The sequence below is a fragment of the Equus asinus genome, chromosome 13, assembly GCF_041296235.1.
Source record: "Equus asinus isolate D_3611 breed Donkey chromosome 13, EquAss-T2T_v2, whole genome shotgun sequence".
NCBI lineage: Eukaryota > Metazoa > Chordata > Mammalia > Perissodactyla > Equidae > Equus > Equus asinus.
In genome coordinates, this window is record NC_091802.1 from 28,678,747 (window position 1) to 28,696,086 (window position 17,340).

Consider the following 17,340-nt stretch of genomic DNA (forward strand, 5'->3'; position numbering starts at 1 on the left):
GGTTTGAGACGGGCTGTCTCCTGCACATGTTATCTTTTGTCTCCTCTCTGCCAAAGGCAAACAAGAACGTAACGATAACAGGCGCATCCACTGAAACAAAACACGTCACAGGAAGAAGATAATACACCCAAGGACAAATAAAAGTCAACTGTGGCTGGGCCCAGAAAGACTAGGTGAAAACTCACAGGAAGTAGAGAAGGTATTTCCTATTTTATAGGAAAGAGGCTTTAAAATATTATCACCAATGTATAAACATATACAGGTACGTGATTTTAATAGCTTTTTCTTTGTTATTTAGGTTGCCTACACAGGGTGGGAACTTGCTAAGTTATGGAGGCAAGCTTTTGAAAAAGTACTTCAAAATATAGGATAAATTGATGATGTCTAGGCAAAAACGTGTAGTCTGTTAAATGAAGGCTCCAGAAGACAACCCTGTACTTACCATGACTGGCTATGCAAGACTGTGTGTGCCTATGGACAATACTGGAAGAAAGACACTTGGAGACAAGAACAGCTAATTTATTATGATGGTTCCCTCACCCAATGCCTGGACTCTAATAGATGTTTAATAAATATCTGTTCAATGAGTGAGAAGACCTGATTTTCTATACATTATAACTCTGAATATATATCTCCCATTATTAGCCAATTATTCGAAGATAATGCTGCCTGTTTTTGACATAATTTTGTTGTTTTACTCCTTTTTCCCCCTCCACCTAATACAGTCCTATCTCCACCAAAGAAATCGGTATAAACAGAAAAGCTTATAGAGTCTAAGAATATGGGACTTCGTAGACAGAAATGATCCAGGTCATTCAGCATTTCTGATATCTAAAGCCAGGAGAAGCATTTGTAGATAAGCAGGAGGCCTGATTTTTATTCATTAGTTGGCCAATTGTCCCGGGAAAAAATAACCCCTCTAGGTCTCAGTTGACAGATCTGTGAATGGGGTTAGACAGATGACCTGCAGGCCTTTCAGTTACTTTAAATATTAAATGTCAAGACAAAACATGCTGGGTCAATTAAGACAGATGAGTCCCCCAAAGAATTAATATTTGAAAACTTTATTTTCTCAAATGAGCACCAACACAGATTGGAAATATGACAGAAACAACGCACTTTTCTCTAATACTGAGCCACTATGTACAAACACATGAAAAGGGGGGACAAATTACTTGAAAATAATCTTTGTTATTGAAGCAAAGTGACCTGAAAAATGCCAACAATAACAACCAAAAAAAAGATAAAGAAAGAAAATAACAAAACCCAAACCCAACAAATACAGTTTGTAAACACAGGCGTAAAGAGACGGATTCTGTATTGAAAGATAGTCTCTGCAGGTTGGAAAAAGTAGTCGACTCTCACTTTCACCAAAACGTTATACAAAAACACACGGGCAGAGAGAATTTGGTAATAGGAGAATAGCTTGTTTCTTCTTGGCTTTACCTTTCGCTGCTGGCAGATTTCATGACTATGTTTTAATTTTTAGAATTAAATATCTCTTTCCTCTACCTAGACCACTAGCATGTTTTCTCATTTGAGGCAGACTCTTTTTTAAAATATGTTAAGTTGATTGTGTTCAAGAGTTGATCTCCCAGCCTCTTCCTGAACCCGAGGCAATCTGACCTTAAAAAAAAAAAAGCTGTTTACCTACAAAGTATGTATATTATTTTATTAAGGTTTTTTCAACTCAAATCAGTTAATGTTTAACATGATGTGGCTTCTACAACAACGGGAACCCTGGGATACGTGAATGAATACACTCACATCTTGGTTAGAAACACAGATTTGACTCTGGTTGATCTTCACAAACAACAGATTTCCTTTACAGTCTGTAAAAGCTGAGCACACAAAGAATAAGGAGCAAACCGGCTACAGCTCTGTGCTCAGGAAAACAGAATCTTCGTGGTTTGTGCCGTTGGTCCACTCAGAAACAAACCACCAGAGAGAAAGAGAAGAAGAACCTTATGTGCCCAAGGTGTAAACTGTAGGTATAGTGTCCCCAATAAGAAAGAAAACAGGAGGCACAATCCAAAGTGCTCTTTACACACACACACACACACACACACACACACACACATACACACAAAATTAAAAACAAGATTCCAATTTGTTGGAAATTCTTCCAACAAGAGGAATCACTCTAGGTTGTTACTAAATTTATTGGTTTTATTTCTTTTCTTTTCTAGCCAATACTGGTGCAAGAAAATATTTCAGTTCTCAACCTGGTAATGTACTGCAGAGTCTGTTCCACCGGGAAGAAACGCGGAGAGGCACTGCTCTGCTGCCTCCGTCCAGAATAAAGCGATAGAGATCTTTTTTAAAAAAGAGTATATTGGTGATCACCGTTTCCCTTAAAATATACTTCAAGAAATGCAGAGGAAACCATAGAATTTAAAAATGAAAATAAAAAGTGCTCTCAGGGGATCTGAGAAAACAGCACCAAATATATTATTTAAAAAATTAAATATTATTTACAAAAGTATATTTCATAAGCAACTGTTTCTTTTATATATATCTGCTTGCAAATCTCTTTATAAAGGGGACAGCTCTTTTTCACACACTGATCCACCGCCAGTAAAGATTTCCTCTAACCTATCTCCATGATCGTACTGTCATAGGAGTTGGGGCAGCACTCAGGCTCAGCTGACATTCTCTGGGCATCAGGTTTTGGCTGTATGTGATTCACGTCAAATCAACCCATCAGCAGCCTGAGACAAATATCCTGGGGGCTTGGGTGTAATCCAGGGCCGCCAAGGCCATATGACCTAGGGTGGCACAGAGGAGATGGAACTAGAGAGTCTGCCGGCTGGACTTCAGTTGAAAGTGAAGGCAGCTGCTGGCTGAGGTATAGAACTTCATGCCTTTCCCTTTCTCATTTCCCCTTTTCCCCTTCCCTACTCCCTGCACCCCGCCTAAGCTTTATCACCGAACTCAAATTCCCTGGACCTACCAGGGGTGAATGGATGAGGTCTTTGGTTATGCTCTGAGTCAATAATTTGGTGAGGAAATTAAAGAACGAACTGACTGAGGCCATGAGTTGATGCGTCTCCATTGCCCAGCTGCATTCTCTCCAATACTGCTAGACGTTAGATAGATAAGCCATGAATGGAGCTAGTTATAAGAAGCACTTTTGGTTTCATTGACACAAAGGGAAAGCCTAATGGGTGGTTGCTTTTTTTCCCTGTAGTTATGGGAAAACCAACATTCTACTCAGATCTCTTGCACAGGAATGGTGCCATGCACACATTGGATGCTCAATGGATAGTAACTGAAAAAAACCAGAACCAGGGTTGAATTGGAGCCTGCTCTGATCCATGCAACAGTTAGAGGTCCCATCTCCAAGGAAGAACAGTGGCACATCGGTCTCCTGTGCCCCTTGAAAATTCTAGGGTCCCCCATGTCTGGTTTATATGTCACCACTCATTTTTAGTTTTAAAGACAAAACAGCTACCCATGTTTAAGCCCCATTTTCTTTTTATAGAAAGGAGCATCCATAGCCAGGACATTCCCTGAGCAAAGGGGCCAACCAAAATCCACAAACGAAGGCCACTACCTTCAGGGGGCACAGAGAAGGGAATCTATGATTTCTGTGCTGGCAAGCCAGCTTAGGAATGTGAAAGTTGAAAATGTTTTTATGGAGATCTTAGGCCTGGGAGCCGGAACTCTTTCCCTGGGAGCGGACATGAAATGCTTCTGAACCTCAGTCTGCTTTGCAGTAACGTGGGGAGAACAACTTACCCTCCCAGAGCTACTAAAGCACCGGGATATAGGGGCAAGAAGCCTTTGGGAACAAAATTTGATTTCTAAGAATCCTTTTGTCTTACAGGCCGTCTACTGGTAAACCTGGAGATACCCTGCTTCCTATCAGTCCCGCTGTCCACCAGCGCCAGGGTGGGACCATGCCTGTCTCCAGTCCCTCATTCTGTAATCAGCACACAGAGACACAAAAAGACATTTCCACCATGGACTTACTCCCTGTGGGAATTTGGTTCAATTCTGAAAACGTTCTAGGTTGGCTGCTTGAATCTTGGTTAATCGATTTTACGGATTCTTGTCTCGATGAACTCACTTTTTTGTGACTTTCAAGGTGAAATTTTCCTATAGGATCAGTCTCCTTGGAAAATGAGATGCTGAGAATTACCTAACATAAACCTACACCTATCTAATATTTTCAGTCTAAGCAATGAAATTAACTCAGTTAAGAGTTTCGGTCATGCACCGTGTACTGGCTAAATTGCTGAAGAACAGACTTCACAGTGTTGATTAAATGTATCACACTCCTCTCTCTCTCCTAAGCCTTACAGGGATTTGTTCTCCACTCCCCTAATATGATGAAGTTCAGATGGGGGGGGAATACTGGAATTTGCAACGATATTTGACACCAAATCTAAGCCCTCCCCACTGCTGGACCACACTGACAGATTTCTCTCCACACAGAACACCCAGTCCAAGGAGAACAGCTAGGGGCATGAGGAATCTACCAGCCAGGTTATCACTAAGCTCAAAGCCTTGGGACTTTGTTTTCCAAAATCTACCTTGATAGAACTGGAGAAAAACACCCAAAACTCTATGTACAAAGAATTGCTGATCTCACTGAAGCCGTTGCATACCAAAGAGGAAAGATGACCTAACCTGTAATGGTTCAAATCTAAACTAATCCCGGCATTGCCCCATCCCACCCCCCTTCCTTGCCACAATGCTCTTCTCTTATTAAAGGTCAGAAAGAAAGGTCAGACGGAATTGCTAACTGGTTCTACTTTTTGTTTTCTCTGGCCCAGTATCTGAGCCATTTCTGAGGAGCTCCCAAACTGCAGCTCTCTTTGTTCCCTGTTCTCCTCAATTATTGATTTTACTTAGTTGCTGGTCAAAGGCTTTGGGATGTTGACATCTTGCACCCATTGCAAATGGCAGTCCCCTCTCTTGTCACCTACACTGGCTGAAGAGGCAAAGAGAAAGATTACCCACAGGAGCAGTGAGGCATCCAAGTCATCAAAACCCACCTGGGCTGTTCCCGAGTCACTCATCACTGCCAGGATGCTCCCCAACTCGGCCCAGGAGAACCAGGCCCCTGCCCCGCCAGCTAGAATTAGGGCCACTTCTTGTGCTCATTTGCTAACCTGGCACATTTGGTGTCAGGAACAGAAGCTTCTGATCAGAAAGAATGCAGGCATGAGGTATTTTTTTTCTCTTTGTCCTTTTAGACAAGTCGATTACTTCAAGCCTAAGTTACTAGGTCTCCAGGAGCAGCACAATTTTCTTTCTACCCCTACCCTCCCGTCCCCTGCCCACCCCCGGGACCCTCGAGGTTCCCCCCCCTTTCCCTCTTCCTCACACCCCTGTGCTGTGCCACTGCTCTCCTGACAAGTGGCCGTCAGGCAGCTCTCGCATGGGCACCAAGACCCTTATCAAGGTGGGCTGCCACCATGCGGTCAGACATCTGTTCCTTTTGTTGTTTTGTTTTCAGCCAACACTAGAACAGAGAGAGAAGCCAGGATCAACTCACAGACAGATACAAAGCAAAGAGACAGAGAGACAGCGATTTAGAGGCCGATCGCCAGAAAGATGGCGTCAGGGTGGGAGAATGCCCCCGATGGCGAGGCCCCCAAATGGATGGAACCACGTGTTCAGTCACTCTCTCACGCTGGGTAGAATGTTCAGTTGGATGGCGTTCACGTGGACACTGGGCTGGGCAGATGCTCTCCAATCAGTCCCAGCCGTTGTCCTTGATCATGTGTGCCAGCTCAATGATGTATTTGCCCTCTTTATATTTCTGGCTGCTTTCAAAGGCATGTTCCTAGGAAACACAAAGGAAGAGAAAAGATGCTGAATGACCAAAGATGAGCACTTTTGTAGCACAGGTCCAAGGCAGGGCCAATGTCAGGCATCAGGACCACCGAAGTCTGATCTGAGCTTCACCCAGACTCATGGAGAGGATTCCCACCACTCAAGTATGCCATGTCCCCTTCACTAACTACAGCACTGAGGCAACCCCAGGACTTTCTCAATATTTATGATAGAATTTAAATATTTTTAAGTTGAAATATTATACATTTAAATATTCTGTGGGACTGGCCTGGTGGTGTAGTGGTTAAGTTGGCACACTCTGCTTTGGCAGGCTGGGGTTCCCAGGTTCGGATCCCGGGCACAGACCTACACACTGCTTATCAAGCCATGCTGCGGCAGTGTTCCACACACAAAATAAAGAAAGACTGGCACAGATGTTAGCTCAGCAATAATCTTCCTCAAGCAAAAAGAGGAAGATTGGCAACAGATGCTAGCTCAGGGCCAATCTTCCTCACCAAAAAAAAATAATTAAATAAATAAATATTCTGAATATTTTCTCAATATTCACAATAGAATTTCTTCAGGGTCTTTCCTCATTCAAGTCTTTGCTCAAATACTACCATCTTAGTAAGGTCTTTCCAAGCTACTCTACTTAAAATCACAATGTCCACAGGGCTGACCCGGTGGCACAGCGGTTAAGTTCACATGTTCCACTTTGGTGGCCCAGGGTTTACCGGTTCAGATCCTGGATGTAGACCTATGCACCACTTATCAAGCCATGCTGTGGCAGGCATCCCACATATAAAATGGAAGAAGATGGGCACGGATGTTTGCTCAGGGCCTGTCTTCCTCAGCAAAAAGAGGAAGATTTGCAGCGGATGTTAGTTCAGGACTAATCTTTCTCAAAAAAAAAAAAAAAAAAATCACAATGTCCACTGCAGCAATCTCTCTCCCCTCTTTTGCTGCTTTATTTTTCTCCACAGCACTTATCACTTTCAAACACACAGCAATGCTCACATATCTATTTTGTGTATTGTCTGTCTCCCATTACTACAATGTAAACTTTAAAGAAGGCAAAGAGTTTCACTGTTTTGTTCACTGCTGAATCTCCGTGCCTAGAAGACTGCGTGGCACATAAAAGCTCTTCAATAAATCACTGCTGAATGAACGAGTGCATGTATGTACCTAGTATCTTAGGAGAACTTGGTTTCCAATGCTAATCAGAAATCTGTCCAGTGGATGTATCCGTAAAGTTTGTGTCATAATTTTAAACTGTACTTTGTTAGGCTTAGAGAAAAGATGCTCAGGGAGAGAAACAAAAGTATTGTGAGGCCAAACAGGTCTCCTTTTTCTTTCTTACCTTGCTGTTTCTATGTCAAATGTGTTAAGTCTGTTTTTCCTTCACTGCTCGTCTCCAGGGAGACAGCAGCTGTATGAACTCCAGGCTGAAGAACCTGGCAGCCCTCACACCCCACCCAGCTGCCAGGCCTCCAGAGGGAAAACCAGCTGGCAGTTACCATCCTAAACTTACAGCACTGTGGGCTCTCCCAGCTAATAAGCCGCACTGAAAGAAGTCCTGCATAGGTGCAGGATCAAAGGGATATTTTATCTGCAGACATAGGTACATAAAAACATCTTGGTGTGTTGTATAAAAAACCCTAGTCATCAGAGTCAGATGGCTGAGCTCCACGTACAGAGGCAGTGGATATGAGCACTTCCTCCTGAGTCCCCCAAATTGGTAAGTAACTCCTACAGTCGATAGGTTCTGGGCAGCATCTGTATGAACCGTATCTTCGGCTCTAGAGCTCACGGGCTCTGAGTCTCAGAACAAGAGTTCAGACTTGAGTCTCTTGTTGAGAGAGGAATCATTCCACATAGTGGAAAGAGAAGGAACACCGAGAGAATGTGCAGACACCACACACATACAAGAGCTGTGGGCTCAGCAGTCATTTCCCTGTGTGTGCGTGTGTGTGAGAGAGAGACACAGACAGAGAGAGAGAGAGAGAGAAAGGGAGGGAGAGAGATGTGTACACAACAGAAGAATGTGGTTTGGGAATAAGACCTATTGTTCCACAGTAGTCTGTTCAGGGTAGCGGGGAGGAAAAAAACAACGCTAGCAAAGTGAGAGTGTATCCCTATTAAACAACAACAAAAAGAAAAAAGAAAAAAAATTCAAGAGCCCCCAAGCCAAAGGGCACTTGCAAAATGTCACAACTGGACTCCAGTGGACAGAGCACTAGATCTGGAGTCTGCAGAAGGACCCCAGACTGAACCCCACTTCCGCTTCCTAGCATCAGAAGCATCACTCAACCACTCAACGTCCATTTACAATCTACAATTTAAAATTATAAACTTTTCATTTGCAAAACTGGGATGATTACAAGCACTTCACAGGATAATCATGAGGGTTAGAAGAAATAATGGAATGAAAGCCTGGAGCACTGAGCGTGGCACGTGAGCAGCGTGAGCAGCGATGAATACACCCCTGAGGAGATGGATGTTTCGCTACTGTCCTATGCACATCACCATGCTTGTCAAGCTGTTTTATCTGTTTACCTATCGCTTCCTTCCCTGGTTTCAGGACTATAAACACCCTTAGGGCAAGGATTGGATCTCATTCACTTTTGCATCCAGCACAAAGGCTTTCAATAAAGCTTTGTCAGAGGGAGTCATTTTACCTAAAGTAGGGAGCTAAACCAACCAACTCAGATTTATCTTCTGTTTGTAAGACAGCACATCCTCAAAGGAATGAGATAACCAACAGACTGGGAAACACAGAAGGGGCAGAACATTTCTGGATAACCAAAACCAGAACTGTGGCCCCCAGATCACCCAGAGGGGACAGGCGGCCAGACAAGGGGACCAGAATGGCCAAGTCCGGTTTTTCCCACAACAAACAACCAAGGCAAGCAAAGGGAGCTGTGGCCAAACCATCTTGGAATCAGGAAACACAATGCCCAGGTTTTTTCTTTCTAATCCTGAACACTTCAAGGCAGATGAGAAAGAGAGAATCTAAAGGTGGTGCTGCTCCACTGTAGACTCCACTTACAGTAGGTTTTGAAGATCCTCACATTTTTGAACTTTATTTAAATGGAATCGTACTTTTATGTCTGGCTTCTTTTGCTCAACATCTTTTTTTAAGTAGACTTCATATTTTTAGAGCAGTTTTAGGTTTACAGCAAAAAGGAGCAGAAGGCATAGAGATTTCCCCTATACTCTGTTCTCACATATGCACAACCTCCCCCACTATCAAAATCTTACAGAGTGGTACATTTGTTACAATCAACAAACCTACATTGACGCATCATTATCTCTCTGCAGGCAGTTTTGACTTCTTCTTCAGGTTCCTTCGGAAGCTAACTAACAGCAGGTGATAAGAGCCAGCCCCATACTGACTCCACGCCACTGACAGGACAGGGAATTTGAAGCATTTTACATGGAACAAATTGCCCTCTCAGAGACAGGCAGACTCATTTTTCAACATCCCCCAATGACAGAGGGCAAGGAAAAGCACTGTGATCAGATCTGCCAATAACAATAAGACAGCAATAATTTGAGTTTATTTTCATTGAACATATATACCTCCTCTCACCCTGGCAAAGAACTGCGCACTCTCCTAGGCACCAAGAGGACGTTAAAAATATTCGTTGAGTTAAATAATGAGGGAATGAATGTCCAGTTGAGAAAGTCCAGCCGTGACTCTACCTGATAGTGGACATTAATTAACATAATGCTTGATGATGCCTAGCACAGGGCCTAAGACCAGATATTCTGGGAGCATTTATTGGAGCATCAAAGAACATGGGCTCTACAGTCAGACGACTACCTGGACTCCTATCCTGGTTTGGCCATGTAAAGGGTAGATAACAACGAACATGCTATGAACCTCTCTAAGCCTCAGTTTCCTCATCCATAAAATAGGGATTAAAATATGACCTACCCTCCAGGGATACTATCAAGAATAAATAAAATAATGTAGGCCTGGAACACGGTAAGCTGTCAGGAAATGTTACATGCCATTATCATTATTATTATTTATTAAATTCAAAGGCAGGGGTGTAGGCGTGTGTGTGTGTGTGTGTATGCGTGTGTGTGTGTGTGTGTGTGTGTGTGTATCTCAGGGCAGGTGTGAAGGGATGAGGAGGAGGAGGGGACTATCAGTGAAAAGGGAAGAATGAGTGTGGCAAACAGGAGTGTGTGAGGAACTGCTCTTGGGGCTCAGTTTCCTGTCCCGGTCTCAGACAATCCCACGAGGTCACGGGAAGCAAGAAGAGAAAGCCTTCTTCTAGTATGAGGCTCTCAGCTATTTCCTTCAAGACCCTCTCTCCACCAACCAGACTCCTCGTACTTACATATTTCCAGCCCAGAGTGGTTTTGCAGTTTTCACAGTAAATGTCTGCGACTGCATGCAGTCCTGTTAGCAAGACTCGCTCTTCTGCAGGCCCACAGCCCACGTTAACTCTATGCCAAGGAACAGAATGAGAAAGAGGGAGCGGGTAGTTAGTCACATGTTCACCATCAGTTGGTCAAACTGCACTTCCAGAAAAAAATTAACTGAGCATGGCTGCCTCAAGGGAAGCCAACACCGAGAAAGGCATCGTCTGTAACGGAAATCAGTAAGAACCCCCAAAAGGTATCCACATGGCAACATCTCCAGCGAAATGAATTTCAGATCCGTAAGTTCTGATTCAATGAGTCTACTAAAAGTAGTCTTTATGGTTGAGACTGTGCTTAGAATTTTTCTGACAGGTGCTTTTAATCTTGTGATTTAAGGGGAGAAACTGACAACCACAATATGAAATCCATAGCTATGAGCACAGGAACTGAGAGCTTACAGAGGACCAAATGCAGCCGAAGAAGTCAAACCTGATGGCACAGTCTTGTCCTGATCACAAGCATGAGAGAGCCCTGGGTATCAAATATACTATAGTCCTTCACAGAGCAGGGATTATAGCAAGCTGAACATACTAGACTTCCATTTTCACAGCGCATCAGGCTTATGTGAGCTTCCCCTTGCTTTCCAAGGAAGAGGCTGCAAATGAGGTGCCCAGCAACGACTGAGGGCCGTGGCAGACTGTGCCTCTGCAGGAGGGCATGGAGACTCCATTAACGGGGTCTTCCGTACAGCCTTACATCCTCCAGCAGATCTTGGAGGCTTCTGTTCACCCTCCCTCCTCCCCAGGGACACATCTCAGTTCTGGTTATGAGACCTCCATGTTGAGGCTCTCTCAGAAGCACTTCAGCTGCTTCCCTATAAGATTACAGCCCTCTAATGTGTCTCCTGGGAGTACTGAATATATTATTTTTAGCCAAAGATGCTGCCCCCAAAATTCCCCCAAAGATAACTGGCTACCAATTGTGGAGAATAATGCTCCACAGGTTTTTTTATTTTTTTTTATTGTGGCAGAGAGGGCAAGGTTGATCACTTAATTATCACTGAGTGTTGCTTTTCCCCACCCCTCACAATCTGCACCAAGCAATGGATGTACCATTCAGAGACACTCACACTGAGTTAAAGAGGTATGCTCGTCCTTGACTTCCTTGGAACGACTGAAATGCAAGAAAACAAATCGAAGTTAGATATCCATTTCACCCACCCATTTGGGAAATAAGCCCCAAATCACAACAATCATGACCTTCCAGATTCACATAGCAAAAAGGGAGCAGTGAGCCAGTTACCAGTCCAGCTGGCAGATGGCATGGGCAGGAGGAGAAGGCAGAACAAACAGAGCCACAGAGCCCAGGCCAGCCTGCACTTGGACTCACCAGCCCAGGTGAGAATATATAAAATAGCCCAACTCCAAAATATCATCAAAAACTGATATCGTCTGATACAATTAATCCACTTGAGATAATTAATCCACATTGGTCTTTCTTGGACCCACTTGATTTCAGCCATCTGTGCTGGCCACAGCTTTCCTCGAATTGGCTAGGGCATGGAAACCAGTACAAGCACCTTTGCCTGCCCTCTTGGTCTAACCCTGAAGAAGAGAGCAAAGAACCCCCAAGGCAAGAATAAACCACCAAACCCACACTTCTCACTCATCTGGCATTCTTGTAGATCCTAACTGCCATGACAGTTACAATCCTCCTAAATGGGAGCACGGAAGCTCTCCTTTTGAGGTGTAAGCAACTTGATCTCTAGATCACAGGAATGCTCATTAAGCAGCAATCCTATTTAAATTTCTAGCTTAAATATGAGCTTCCTTCTTCCGGCTGGAGAGTGGCAGGGAACAGGAGAAACAGGAGCCAGAGCTTGCCATGCAATTTGGCGTCTACTTCCATTAACAGAGGCCCCATCCGTGTTTTCCTCCTCTGGTTACACTGAAACTTCTGGCTGACATGAGCCAGCCATGTTCTGCACTGCTTCCTGCATTTTTAATGTGGTCTGACAATTGCACCCTGAACTAAACATCCTAGTCTGCTCTGAAAACCACTCCGAAAATAAATAAACAAAAAAACAAATAAGGGACTCTCCCATGACCTGTTATTCAGTGGCTGGAGAAATCAGAGGGTGAATGGTTAACAGATGACCAGAGGGTATGAGAGAACCAGACAGGACACAGGTCACTGCACACGAGATAGTCACTGTCAGAAGCACAGAACTTTAGGGATCAGTGCTGCCAGCCAGAGAAAGGCAAAATTCTTGACTTGTGGAAAAACTGCCTTTGGGGCAGCTGGATTGTTGGTTGCCTCCAACCTACAAATGCACCAGAGGCCTTTGCTCCCAAGTGTAGCTCCAAGGAGCAAGCAGATGTTCCCCAGCTGCTGTTCAGACCTAAATCAGCTCTCTCTTTCCTCTGGGGCTTGAAACATCCCTGGGGAATACAGCAGCTCCCAGACTAGAATTGAGCACGAATATGAGTGTCACAGTCTCAAAACCTGAAACCTGGAAGTCCATCCAGTGTTTGGATGAGACAATGTCCCAGTGACACAGACCACAAATTTGGCCAATCTGTTAATTCGATCTTGGAGCACAAAGACACCCAAGAACCTCTGCAGCCTCTTCTCTTGCTACTTTCCCACTGTGTCTTTTGCTCCAGTCAGGCCGAACCACATCCAGTTCCTGGAACCTGCATTTCATCAGTTTTGCCCACGATGTTCCCTCAAATGGGGAGGCTCTTCCACCTGACCAATCCTGAGCGTCGGTTCTGCTTCCTCTCTTTCGTAAGGCTTCCCCTGACCTCCCCAGGAAGAGGCACCGTCAGCACTCACAGTCTGGACTCCTCGTGTTCCCTGTCTGTTCCTTTCTCTTAGCAATTAGCATACTGGATTTAAACTGTCTGTTTATTTGTCTAACTCCCTCACTAGGATTGTGAGCCCTCTGAAGGCATGAGCCATGCCTTCAATCTCTCTCCGAACCCCCAGCACATAGTACATGGATCTGGCATACAGTAGGCATTTGTTAAATATTTGTTCCACGAGTGAATTGCCTCTAATTTCCTTTTTTCCTTAAATGGCTTTATTGATCTATAACTGACATATAATAAAGTGTACATATTTAAAGTGTACTATCTGATGAGTTTTGATATCTGCATATACCTGTGAAACCATCACCATAATCAAGATTATGGACTACCTATCATACCCAAAAGTTTCCTCATGCCCCTCTCAATCCAGCCTTCTCTTCCCTCCTCACCCGCTTCCCACTCGTCCACAGGCAGCCACTGCTTACTGTCACTATAGTTTCTATTTTCTATAATTTTTTATAAATGAAATCATACAGTATGTACTATTTTTTGTCTGGCTTCTTTCACGTAGCATAATTCTTTTAAGATTCATCTATGTTGTTGCATATATCAACAGTTCATTTCCCCTTTTATTGCCGAGTCGTATTCCGTTCTATGGATTTACCACAGTTCATTTATTTTTGGTTTGATTTTAATAAGGGGTTTGGATTAGATGACGTCTGAGTCCCCTTCCAGATCCAAAATTATATTCTCTTATGATTCTATGGTTCTACATCATGGATAACCAGGAGTGTCATTCTCTAAGAAATATTTGCTAAGACCTTCAAGTTCAGAGCTTAGAAGGATGTGGCTATGGAAAAACAAATTCTAGAAGAAAGCAGGCAGGAAAACAACAATTTGAATCAGCAAAGCTTCACCATTTATTACAGGAAAGACACTTAGTTCTCAAATACTCACAGAACATCTACTATCTGCTAGGCGTAACTGGGAATGCAGGGTGAGGGGCGGCATAGTTAAGACTCTTCAGGGAAGCAGTATTCCCAAAAGGTACACAAGACAATTCTCCATGGCAGGGAAAAAATATTAGAAATTTCATCTATTTATTTTTATCTTAAAGAATCGTTTCACTAAATAGTCATAATATATAGATTGCCGCTGGGATCTTCCTGGGCTAGTGAGTGTCCTGTGTGTACAGGTATCTAGAAGGAAGTGTGGGGCTCTCACTATGGGGCGGGGGGACAGGGGTACCCTCCTTCTGCTTTCACTTTCAGCATACCATGAATACTGTTGTTTCTGTGCCATAGGATGCCAACAATGAGACTGCTCTTATAAAAACAGGATCTTTAAATAGTAGGATCCTTGCAATTTTTTTGTAACGGGATAGAGTACCACAAAGAGGTTCACTTACATCAAAGTACTTAAAATTGTAAAGATGAGTTATGTATTTTTCTTTTGCTAAAAGATGAGCATTCGAAACTAGCTGGCTTTGTGATAAAAAGTAGCTGACAATACTATGCTACTTTGCAATATTTTCCACAAAACAAACACACTAAATCTGTCCCTTTAAAATAAAGGTTACATTTTTTTTTTTTTTTAAAGATTTTATTTTTTCCTTTTTCTCCCTAAAGCCCCCCGGTACATAGTTGTGTATTCCTCTAGCTGTGGCATGCGGGACGCCGCCTCAGCATGGTCTGATGAGCAGTGCCATGTCCGCGCCCAGGATTCAAACCGACGAAACACTGGGCCGCCTGCAGCGGAGCAGGCGAACTTAACCACTCGGCCACGGGGCCAGCCCCGATAAAGGTTACATTTTAACAGGGAATGGGAGTGTAACTCCTTTTCTAACGAAACTTGTGCTATGGAGAGAACTGGTATTTAGAAACGTTTTCATTTTATATTATCTTTGCAGTTTAACACTGATATGCCTGTACAAAAATTAACTCAAAATGGATGCTATTTAGAAGAAAATGCAGGAGAAAATCTTTGTGACCTTGTGTCAGAAAAGATTTCTTAGATACTACCCCAGAAACACAATCTATAAAAGAAAAAACTGCTAAATTGAACTTCATCAAAACTTTAAACTTTTATTCTGAAAAAGACATTGTTAAGAGAATGAACAGATAAGCCATAGACTGGGAGAAAATATCTGCAAATCACATATCTCACAAAGGACTTGTATCTAAAATATATAAATAACTCTCAAAACTCAAGAATAAGAAAACAAAAAAACCCAGTTTTAAAATGGGCAAAAGATTTGAACAGACCACCAAAGACAAACACATGGCAAATAGGCACATGAAAAGATGCTCAGCATCGCTAATCATTAGGGGAAATGTAAATTAAAGACACAAGATTATCACTACACACCTATTAGAATGGTTTATATAGATATATATATATACATGGAACTCACCAAACCAAGTGCTGTCAAGAATGTGTAGCAACTGGAACTCTCATACATTGCAAAATGGCATAGCCACTTTGGACAGTTTGGCAGTTTCGTTTACCCAAGTGAAATAAAAACCTATGTTCACACAAAAACCATATGAGAATATTTTTAGCAGCTTTATTCATATTGTCCAAAACTGGAAACAACCTAAATGTCTCCTGGTGAATGGATAAACAAACTGGTATCACCATATAATAGCACTCTGTAACAAAAAGGAACAAACTATTGACACATATACCAACATGGATGAATCAGAAATGCATTAGGCAACGAAAATCAGTGGTTACCAAAGGCTATGAGTAAAGGGAGAGTTTGACGACAAAGGGGTAATGGGGGGAGATGGAACTGTTGTGTTATCTTGATTGAGGGAATGGTTACAAGACTATGTATTTGTCAAAACTCATAGGACTGTACAACAAAGAGTGAATTTTACTATGTAAAATTAAAAATATCTTTAAAAAATCTAATAAAATTTTTAAAATAATAAGCCATCTCTAAAATCTCCTACACCTGTGCACTGTACTCTTATTTGTACAATTAGGAATTGCAAACAATTCCTAATCTATTTAAAAGTATTCCAAACAAGCCTTGTTAAAAAACACTTTCCTGAAAGTTTGCAAAAGCAACTGCAAAGTTCAGCAAAAACTTTTACATAACTGGTAGATGGGCTGGAAAATGGGGATCAGGATTATCAGAAGCACAAAGATGCTCATGTTCCATTCAAATGTATCTTTCGTCATAAGGACGTTTTCAGCAAGTACTGAAATACACTCTCCTGAGGACACAGCTTCAAATTACTGTATCAGAAAGTGATAAACCAAGATTTTTTTTTTAAAAAACAGCATATTCAATCACATATACCTGCAACAAAATAAGATTTAAAAATAAATTTATAATTGTTTTTGTCTTTCCTTCTTTTACATTACAGAAGTTATTAAAATTTTCTTTTTATATAGGTTTATAATGTACATATTACATAATAGGACATATATACCATTTATAAGCAAGTAAACATATATTAGGAGTATATACAGTTGTGTGTTGCCTAATGAAGGGGATACGTTCTGAGAAACACATCATTAGGCGACTTTGTCAGGCAAACATCAGATTATACTGAAAGGGAACAAAATTTGCCACCCTAAAAATGTGTCTCCTTAACATGAAGATTATTTTAGGCTGATTATTTTTAAGAAATAAAAAACTGAAAAGTTTTTCTCGTTACCTCCCCCTTAACTGCCTAAAAGAATTCATATAAAAAAACTTCTCTCAGGAAGCGAGCTATCACCTTTGCAGAAAATGAACTAGGAGATAGATGCGGAGGAACCTAGAAAAGCCTGTCTGTTGGGCTCCCCTCTGAGTTCTTCTGTTTCTATGTGGCCAAACAAGCACTTGTTTTCTAAACCTTTGCTCCTTTTCACCACCTGTGAGTTGCCTTTCTTCCCTTTGAAGTCCCTGACTCTCCCCACTCCCAACATCTTCTTTCGTCTTTAGCTGAGGATGGTACTCAAGGTGAGGGCTTTGGCGTTTTGGTGAGTTAACTCAGTTTTCCTGGGTTTCTCCCATGTATATATATTATCAAACTTTTGTTTGTTTTTCTCCTGTTAATCTGGCTCATGTCAATTTAATTTAGACCAGCCAGAAGGACCCAGAAGGGTGGAAGAAAACTTCTTCCTCCTTTAGAGTACTCACACAACCCTAGAGGGTATAGCCTACTACCTACCTAGGCTACATGGTACTAATCTTATGGGACTGAAATGTCCCTATATGGCACATGAGTGTGCTCAAACATTTTACTGATAGGGGTAAGTGATTTTACAAGTTTGCAGGCCACTGCTCTGGGGGTTCCAGTCCGCTTCAGGGCAGGGCCTAAGAGTAACCTTCTCTAGCCTGACAATGATTAGAATTCCTAGAGAG

The 17,340-nt window shown here is 42.4% G+C and overlaps 1 protein-coding gene across 8 annotated transcripts in view; it reads right to left on the bottom strand.

The window, feature by feature from the left end:
- Nucleotides 1-1,048: 1,048 nt before the first annotated feature.
- The window catches only part of YPEL2 (yippee like 2), a 61,493-nt gene continuing 45,201 nt past the window's right edge, over nucleotides 1,049-17,340 (bottom strand). For 7 of the 8 annotated variants that reach the window (XR_011493738.1, XM_014868784.3, XM_044744367.2 and 4 more), the window contains 3 exons: nucleotides 11,294-11,337; nucleotides 10,140-10,248; nucleotides 1,049-5,797 (listed from right to left, as the gene is read on the bottom strand). Coding sequence is in view for 6 of the 8 variants with exons in the window: in XM_014868784.3 (XP_014724270.1) it covers nucleotides 5,708-5,797; nucleotides 10,140-10,248; nucleotides 11,294-11,337 (243 nt within the window). In the remaining 2 variants the exon portion in view is untranslated. The remainder of the gene's footprint in view (nucleotides 5,798-10,139; nucleotides 10,249-11,293; nucleotides 11,338-17,340) is intronic. The other variant, XM_070482876.1, reaches the window with a different exon arrangement.